Below are 9,627 nucleotides of genomic sequence, written 5' to 3'. Positions count from 1 at the left end.
CTGCAAAAAAAATGAAATTTTGAAATTTCACCTACACTTTGTTTTAATTCCTGTGAAACACCTAAAGGGTTAACAAACTTCCAAAATGCTGTTTTGAATACTGTGAGGGGTGCAGTTTTTGAAATGGTATCATTTATGGGGGTGTCTCACATACAAGTCCATCAAAGTCACATCAGAACTGAACTGGTCCCTAAAAAAATCAGTGTTTGAAATTTTCTTGAAAATTTGAGAATTTGCTATTCATATTGTAAGCCTCCTAGTGTCCAAAAAAATTAAAAGGAAGTTGAAATAATGATGGAAACATAAAGTAGACATATGGTCTATGTTAGTTATTAACTATTTTGAGTGGTATGATTATTTGTCTCACAAGCAGAAAATTTAACATTTTGCAAATTGCTAAATTTTCCATTTTTTTACGACATTTTGGTATTTTTCACAAAAAAACACAGACTGTATCGACCCAAATTTACCACTAATTTGAAGTACAATGTGTCACGAAAAAACAATCTCAAAATCACTGGGATAAGTAAAAGCAAAAAAAAGTTATCCCCACTTAAGTGATACATGTCAGATTTGAAAAAAAGGGCTCTGTCAGGAACGCAAAAACTGGCTCTGTCAGGAAGGGGTTAATGTATTATTCACTGTGGCTGGCCTCCTTATAATCTGTTGCTGGGGTCTTGGTCCACCACCCATGACCATCTTTTTATACACTCCACCAGATATCAACCGCAGGTATAATACCTGACCTGCCTTCCCCTTTATGGGACCTGAATCATCACGGCTGTTGGTAATAGATTTGGGTAATATCACTTCCATAGTAACCTATGGAAGAGCGATATTCAGACCAGGGAAAATGCTTTAGTACATTATTGAGAAGTGATACGTACAGTATAATGCTCTTTACTGTATTTGTTTTTTAAAGCTCCGTACAGTACATCCGCCCATAATCTGTGTGTGAACTAATTCAAACTGTTTTCTTGAGAAAAAAGTATATTTTCTACAGTTGTCTATGTGACTGTTACCAGTGGTGTTTCTTCCTTTTCTACATGTACACTTCACATCTTATATTTCCTTAAATGTTAAATCACCTTTATTCATAGAAAAAAAAACATGGTTTTCACTGAACCATGCCATATTTAAGCAAAATCAAAAGGGAATAACTAGTAACATGCTGTTAGCAGCACTGTATATACAGCAATTCTGGAAAACAGAGAGAGACATCTGTTATTAATGATCATAGGAGATCTTCATGGCAGCTAGGGTTACCACCTAGTCCCTTTAATTCCGGACACATATTAATTACACAGGTTCTGTGGCTGGCTGACTTCAAGACTCCACTTCACCTGATTTTAAACTGCCACAGAACCTGTGTAATTAACATGTGTCCGGAATTAAAGGGACTAGGTGGTAACCCTAATGGCAGCTCCCAAGTAAAAGCCCAGATTATAGAAACCACAGGTTCTCAAAGTCGGTCCTCAGGACCCATCACAGTGCATGTTTTCCAGGTCTCCTCACACAATCAAGTGAAATAATTAGCTCCACCTGTAGATATTTTAAAATGTGTCAGTAATGAGTGCCCCTGCCGGGTGACCTAGAAAACATGAACTGTGTGGGGTCCTGAGGACCGAGTTTGAGAAGCACTGATATAAACCATACAAAAGGATGGTGTATAATCCTCAGGGGCTCAGCTATGAAATCCTTGTAGTTAGGATGCCTATAATTGGAATCCTAACATTAAAATCCTGACGCTGAGAATGCCAACAGCTTTTTGGCATTTTATCCCTAACCCTCCCACTAGTGCCTAGTCCTAACCCTAAAACCCTCTGGTATCTGTCAAATTCTCATAATCGGATCTCCGATGGTGGGATTTTTGTCGCTGGGATCCTCTTAGCATCTCTTCTCGTGTATTACTTTGTATTGTGATGCATTGTCCTTGTTTGTTTAAGATCAGTCTCTTTGGTTCTAAATTATACTGATCCAAACCATCCCCTGTTTTTGTCGCTGTAAGAAACGCTGATTCCCTGGTTTTTTTTCTCCAGGTTTGCCAGCTAAATTCTAAAATGCAGATTACTGGGCTCCCTATTATGTTCATATGGGGGAGTTGTTTTAATATTAGTGAGCTGCAGTTTTCAGTAGAACAATGAATAAACAGTAAAGAGAGAACTTTAGCCCATTGTTATCGGGTGAAAAATGTAACGTAGCACCGCTCCATAACGAGAAAGGGCTTCTGCATAATGCAGGGGGTTTGCCTGTTGCCATAAGAAAAATCCAGTCATTGTTTTAGTAAGGCAGCTTCACAGGGCTACAGATGGAATGGCAATATCCCAAACAACCTTTCCTTTTGCGGAGGCTTCATATTATATTGTACCACTTTGAAAGTCCTTAAGTAGCAGAGAATTGTTGGCAGATCTTTATATTGGTTTACATTCAGCCCCAAGGATGTCGCTGTCCCAATAATACCTGAGTTGTTAGAGGTAGGAATAAACAGAAAAGAAAGACAATTGTAGAAAAAAAAATCTTGCTATTTATAAAGCATGTACACATGGCTTAATAAGACAAAACTCCCCAATGTGTCCCATCAAAAAGTGCTTGCATACCCCTCCCCCAAATTCTAAAAGTGAATCCCCTAATTTTTAGGAAAACATTTGTGACGCCCTTTTGCTTCTAGATGCGCTTGTATTCTCACAGAAATACTTTTATTCCCCTGTTTAACTGTAATCTACAAAAGAACGACGTCTCCTGCTGTTAGGGATAGTAGATTTTCAGAGAGGTGAGAGGCTGTAGATTACATCCCCATCTTCCATCCTCAGAGTGATCGCTGAGCAGCATCAGACTGCAAGATATCTCATCAGGACCAAACCTACAACTGAGTTAGCCACTTGGGTGTGAGTCTGTAGATGGGAGGCGGAGTTTTCTACCATCATACTGGTGCCTAGGAGAAAATACAAACAAACTTAAAAGGATAATATACAGTCTATCTATCTATCTATCTATCTATCTATCTATCTATCTATCTATCTATATATATATATATATATATATATATATATATATATATATACCCTTATTCAGATTGATTCGGTCGGGCGGAAATTCGCACCGGGAATTTCTGCATGCTGCACTTTTGTGCATGTGCATACACTGGGAGTGTGAGAACTCGGTGCTTACTCTGAGTGCATGCTCCCTTCCTTTCGAGTGGGTGGTGGAATGTGGTGTGGGGAGCTGGCCAGGGGCATTTGTATATGCATATGCCCAGTGTTTCATGGGCATTTTCCGTGAAAACGCTGGGCGTACATATGGTAATGTGGTCATAACGCACGTGCGGGGGGGGGATGTCCGGCCATATCACTGCATTTCTTCGCTCATATGTACCAGTGGTTTGGACCACCCGTACATATGCGTGTGCCTTTCCCATCATTCGATGGTCAGCGACCATCGAAAGATGGGGAGGTTCCCACTGGCATGCAAATGATTGTCTATGTAAAACTTCCATTTGTGTGCCGGATGAACGACGCTGAAATGGGTGGCCCCGGCTATCTATTCGCAAGGCGGGGTTAGAGTGACTTGCAAGGGTGCGAATTCGCACCTGAGCGAGTCAACCTGAATAAGGGACATAGTGCGAGTTAATAGAAATGTATGTGATAGCATAAAGTTAAATCCATGTAAATACTACATAGAAATACATTTAAAGGGCATCTAAACACAAACTTTAACTTGGAAAGCTTCTCTTGCATGCTATGAAAAGTAAAAGCATTAGATAAATTTACATATAATCAATCCTACTAATTATCTACTCTACCTATTGTATTGCAATATTAAATTGTATTTTTCCCAAGCTGTTGCTCAGTTAAATATATTACATTAACGCGGTTCATTATTTAAATAACCATGTCGTTAAAGCAAAAAGTATATACCAATTTCTAAGCCGTATAAGCCCCTATGTAACATTGGCTCTGGGTACATCTGAATTGTCACTTTCTACACGGGATGCAGTCCTTACATTGACAGTGTCTAGGTCGACAGTCAAAAGGTTGACACATGAAAAGGGTTGACAAGGTAAAAAGGTCGACACAAGCAAAAGGTTGACCTGAAAAAGGACACAACTTGAGTTTTTAAATGTATTCTTTTTTTAAACCGACTTGTTCATACTTTCCCATCCCATCAAGCATGGAGGGGGACTATAATAGTGGGCCGAATGCAGAGAAGCACCCTGCCCGAAGCATGGCACATGCAGCGAGCCATGTGAGGTGACGCGGGACACTTATATGATGGAGTGCATGTTGACCTAAGTCAACATAAAGACCAAAAAAGGGAAAAACTCATGTCAAACTTTTTCCATGTCTACCTTTTGACCATGTTGACCTAATGCATGTCAACCTTTTTGATGTGTCATTCTTTTTAACTGTCGGACAATAGTGGTTGACCTTTTGACTGTTGGCCTAACAACCGATACCCTACTACACTAAGAGGAAGTATACATTCATTTAGTATCCTAAGTAGTACATCATCATATAACCAATCATAGTGCTAATATCATTGCATTGTGTGCCATGTATTCTATGTCAGCTCTAGAATCACACACTGCACGTCAGTGTTGGAGCGCTGTAGTGCATAACACAAGGCTGAATGCAAAGGTGCTGCTATACAATTGTAAAACATTTACCTGAATCTGTGGGAATGTGCACCTCTGCTGACTCCCCATCTCCTCCCAATCCCGTGGCACGGAGCTGTATGGTCACATGACTGGCACCCTCTGGAAGTGGAAGCTCTGCTCGTGTTTTGCTGGTCACATAGAGAGTGGGGGTTGAATGTGAATCCAACCTATAAAGCATCTATAGAAAGAAATAATTGATTTACTTAGTACATGTTATTGATAACATCAACATTTTCCTGGTGTTGAATTGACTCTGTGAATTATAAACTGAATTATAATTGTTGTGCCCTGTTTAAAAGCATGGTGTCTGCAGTATAGTTCTGTATACTGTAGTTTACACTAGGGCATTGGTTCTCCAGCTCAGTCTACAGGACACCACACAGTTTGTGTGTTTCCAGGTCACCTGTGGGTCTTTATAATGGGCCTTATTTTGGTTCATTCTTTCTGACAAAATCCTTCTTAGATGGACAAAACCATGTGCACTGCAGGGGGGCAGATGTAACATGTGCAGAGAGAGTTAGATTTGGGTGAGTTATTTTGTTTCTGTGCAGGGAAAATACTGACTGCTTTATTTTTACACTGCAATATAGATCTCACTTTGAAGTAAAACCCCACCCAAATCTAATTCTCTCTGCACATGTTACATCTGCCCCACCTGCAGTGCACATGGTTTTGCCCATCTAAGAAGGATTTTGTCAGAAAGAATGAACCAAAATAAGGCCCAATGTGACACTTGTGCACCTGCTGGATGTGCTAGAAAACATGATCTGCTTGGGGTTATAAGGACCAAGTGTGAGGTCCACTGTAATAGGATAGAGCACTACGTTATATCCCTTACTTACTTTATACAATACAAACTTGCCAAAAGAGTTATGTGTTAGAAGTCACAAAACAAAATGAGGTAACGACCTTGTATCCAGTCACAGACGACTCGTTTTTCATTGCTATCACAGGATCCCACTTGATGCTGATGGCGGAACGGGAAACTGTCCAGGAAATATTTCCAGGGGGCCTATTTGGAGCTGAAGGATGACAGAGCATAAGTGACCCTCATCTACAATGTAATAGCAAAACCAAAATCCGCTCTATGGGCGGGATGTATCAACATACATCTCCGCCATTCGCATGTATTTTTATTGTAAATCTTTGAATTAGTTATGCTTCAAATTGTTAGCTATTAGCTGCCTTCTTGCATTGTACTTACCTGCTTTGTTGGTAGTAACATTGGCAGTGGGGCTAGGGGGCCCAGTGCCAGCTCTGTTGTAGGCACGCACCGTCACATGGTACATAGTGTTTGGCCTCAGACCACTCACTCTTGCAACAGTGTCCAGGCTGGCTGACCTCACCCTATCGGCAGATTCCTCTTTATCTCCCGCCTTCCAGTATCGGATCTGTGGATAGATTGGGAGTGTGCAAGTGAGCCTCCAAGCATGAAAGAAAATCTGCCACTCATGTTTTCATTAAACAATTCAGGGGAAGGATGAGCTAACAGATTATTCATCACTCTTATAAGGTTTCTAAGTTTCCACTTTGAGACAGTATTAAGGTGCCCATACACGATACAATAATTGTATACGTTATGGACTAGATCGCATTGCATCACGTGTGATTTGCATGCGATTTGTGTGCAATGCGATCTAATTCAAAAAGTACTGTATGTGCACCACATACTTTTTGAGCTGTGCGTTTATTGGCACCTTTATACCACTTTCACACTGCCTAAATGTTTTAAAAACTGGTATTTTGAAACGGTATTTAAAACGGGTCTGAGCCTTCACATTGCAGTAGATTACTGTTTTAAATACCGTTTAGATACCATTCACATCAGTCAACCCGTTTAATCCCCTGAACACGTTTCAAGGCAGCCAGCCTATCACAGGTCTGTAGTCTGTTGTTTTTACTAAATACCATTTCTCACTGCATAAAAAAGGCTGTGAAACATGTATGACTGCTTTTTAAACGTTTTGAAATACTGGTTATCTTTAACCGGTAAATGAACTCTGGTGCTTTCCCACTGCAGCCTTAAACGTTTTAAAATGGGAAAAAAACGGCAATATACCGTTCAAAAAGTGCGGTGTGAAAGGAACATTAATGTATTTTCTTTAACCTGCATTTCTGCAATATTTATAAATACTGTTCGTTTACATTTATTTCAAAAGCACATCATAATCATTAAGGCCCCCATACAATATGCAGCTGTTTCCGATGGGAGAAGTTGCATATAATCCCCCTTGAACCGCCCGGCACCTTCCCAGTGGCAGGATTGCATACCTCCCAACTGTCACGATTCCGTCGGGACAGTCCCGATTTTCGGGTCCTGTCCCGACGTCCCACCCGCGGCAGGCATTGTCCCGCTGCGGGGGGGGTGGCAGTTGGGAGACCCCCCAATGTAGTAGAATAGACGCTGTGCGCATGCGCACAGCGTCTATTCTCGTATGAAAATGAGGTCGCGGCTAATTAGCATAAGCCGCGCCCTCATTTGCATACGCCACGCCCCCTTTTTGGGCGCTCGCGCGGCTTCGCCGCGCGAGTGTCCCTATTTCTTCACATGAAAAGTTGGGAGGTATGGGATTGGGTATGATACATTGTATGCAGCCCTTTTGCATACGATGTATCCTATGCAACCCCAAGAAGGCCTGCGGGATCCCATAACTCAATAATGCAGGCCTTGCGATCTCCGTCTCCAATCCGATGCGTACGGGACTGCACATCAGATCAGAATTGGAGCTGAAACACATGCGATTTAATACTTTTCATCCAATTTATCAGAACGATCCATCAAAAGAAAAGTGCCCTAATCGTGCTAGTACAGGGGTTCTCACCCGCAATCCTCGGGTCACCCAGCAAGTCCACAGGTGCATTTATAACGCATTGACACATTTGAAAAGATCCACAGGTGGAGCTAATTATTTCACTTGTGTTATTTTGGTTCACTCTTTCTGACAAAATCCTTCTTAGATGGACAAAACCATATGCACTGCAGGGGAGCATATGCAAAATGTGCAGAGAGAGTTAGATTTGGGTGGGGTTTTATTTCAAAGTGAGATCTATATTGAAGTGTAAAAATAAAGCAGCCAGTATTTTCCCTGCACAGAAACAAAATTACTCACCCAAATCTAATTCTTTCTGCACATGTTACATCTGCCCCCCTGCAGTGCACATGGTTTTGTCCATCTAAGAAGTATTTTGTCAGAAAGAGTGAACCAAAATAAGGCCCACTGTGTGGGGTCCTGAGGACATAGGCCCTTATTCTGGTTAATTCGCTCAAACTCCTGTACTCACCTTTGCTAATGAACCAAACCCCGCCACCCATTCGCACGCCGAATCCGTTTGCAAGGCTTGCGAACAGATTTTTACATGAACATCCATTCGCATACCATTGGGAACCTCTCCCATCTTTTCATGGTCGCCGACCATCAAATGATGGTGAAGGCGCCCGGATCAGTAATGGATCCTATAGGGATCCTCTGAACAGAACTTTTGTGTGCAGTGTAATGATGTCTAATAATTCATAAATTAAAGAACTGTTATATAATTACTGCCTCTCCCACCAAAAATTATCCTTGGTTGTATATTGAGAAAAATATTGTGACTTGTATTTCATTGTGAAAACATAATGTTACTAATTGAATTTTATCTCTCTCTTTTTTTTATCTCTCTCCATGGTTACATAGTATAATAATTTCTATTATTATTATTATTATTATTATTATTATAATCATATATGTGTTTTTGATGTTAAAACATGTGACATTATTATCATAATTTTTTATTGATTGTCAGCATCATATTTGTTATAATAATGTATTTGTTTAATAATGCTTGTCAAGCGATGTATCACTGAAGCTGTAGTTTTTAAAATGCATGTGTTAATTAACAACTGATTATTTGAAGCTGAGTCGGCCAATTAAACCTAGTATATTAGACAGTTAGCTAGAGCCTGTAAACACACCCCCTGACGAAGTCCCATTGCCGGATGAAATGCGTTGGGAGTGGCTAATCTTGACGCAAGAGATACATCCAGCCTGATCTACCAGCAGACACCGCCTTCTCCTCCAGTAGCCGAGCCTGCCATTTGCCATTAGGAGCTACAGGTACTGTGCGCACTGTGGCAAAGGAGCTTGTCGGGGTCCCTGCTGCTGCCTCCTCCGTCGCCGCCAGTCCCCCTTGCCGGACGAACTGGGCAGAGTCTCCCTGAAGCAGAGATGGACAGTGAGACGCTGCCCAGCCACTGTGATAAGGGACGCGCATGCCCGTGAGAAGCACGTGCGTCCCAGTCTCTATAGACGGCGCTCGACAGTGAAAGGGACCTGGCAAGCGCCGGCCAAGGATGGCAGCGCCTCCATCTGTACCTTGGACACGCAGAATCACCGCCTGCATCCTGTAGCCGGTCCGGCTCGTTAGCACGCTGATTGCTACTACCATCCGTCAAGCTGCTGAGTTGGTGGAGTACTGGCTTTTAATTAATATGCTGGCAAGCTAATTGATTTTAACCTTCATGTATGTGAGCCTTATTTCTATATTTTTTATACATAAATACTTTTCACTTACGGTGCGCCTTCCTATCTTTTTGATAAAATCCGCCCTCAGATCTTTAGTAAGATCTAAACACAGTTGAAAATTGGCAGCAGCCTGCATGAGGAGTCCCGTCTGGTTAAAGGACCCATACTTTCATTACTTTATGATTTGCGCATGAAGTTTTTCTCTAATAAATATAATATATATATATATATATATATATATGTATGTATGTATGTTGCCTTCAATGTTGTTAAGAGGGCCCTTCTTCTATCAATGCAACCTTCAAGAGGTGAGAAGGCCCATGCACAGCCTATATCCTGACTGGCACCCTCCTCTCTAGCTGGCAGCAGCAGTAGTGTTTACTAGGAGCTTAGTCTGCAGACTCATGTGCAGATAAATGTGAAAATGGCATCTTCCCATTGACTTATGGAGAGCTGGTAGGGACTTGGAGA

General features: G+C 41.4%; 1 protein-coding gene across 1 annotated transcript in view; it reads right to left on the bottom strand.

Annotated features, from left to right (window-relative positions):
* Positions 1–2,501: 2,501 nt before the first annotated feature.
* The window catches only part of CNTN2 (contactin 2), an 87,075-nt gene continuing 79,949 nt past the window's right edge, over positions 2,502–9,627 (bottom strand). Inside the window, exons 21-24 of the mRNA XM_083172923.1 lie at positions 5,859–6,045; positions 5,564–5,676; positions 4,664–4,832; positions 2,502–2,932 (exon numbers count right to left, since the gene is read on the bottom strand). Of these exons, the coding sequence (XP_083029049.1) occupies positions 2,829–2,932; positions 4,664–4,832; positions 5,564–5,676; positions 5,859–6,045 (573 nt within the window). The 3' untranslated portion in view covers positions 2,502–2,828. The remainder of the gene's footprint in view (positions 2,933–4,663; positions 4,833–5,563; positions 5,677–5,858; positions 6,046–9,627) is intronic.

The sequence above is a fragment of the Crinia signifera genome, chromosome 2 (assembly GCF_055691185.1).
Source record: "Crinia signifera chromosome 2, ASM5569118v1, whole genome shotgun sequence".
NCBI classification, from domain to species: domain Eukaryota; kingdom Metazoa; phylum Chordata; class Amphibia; order Anura; family Myobatrachidae; genus Crinia; species Crinia signifera.
The sequence above is the reverse complement of the archived record's forward strand: the minus strand, read 5'-3'. Positions and strand labels throughout refer to the sequence as shown.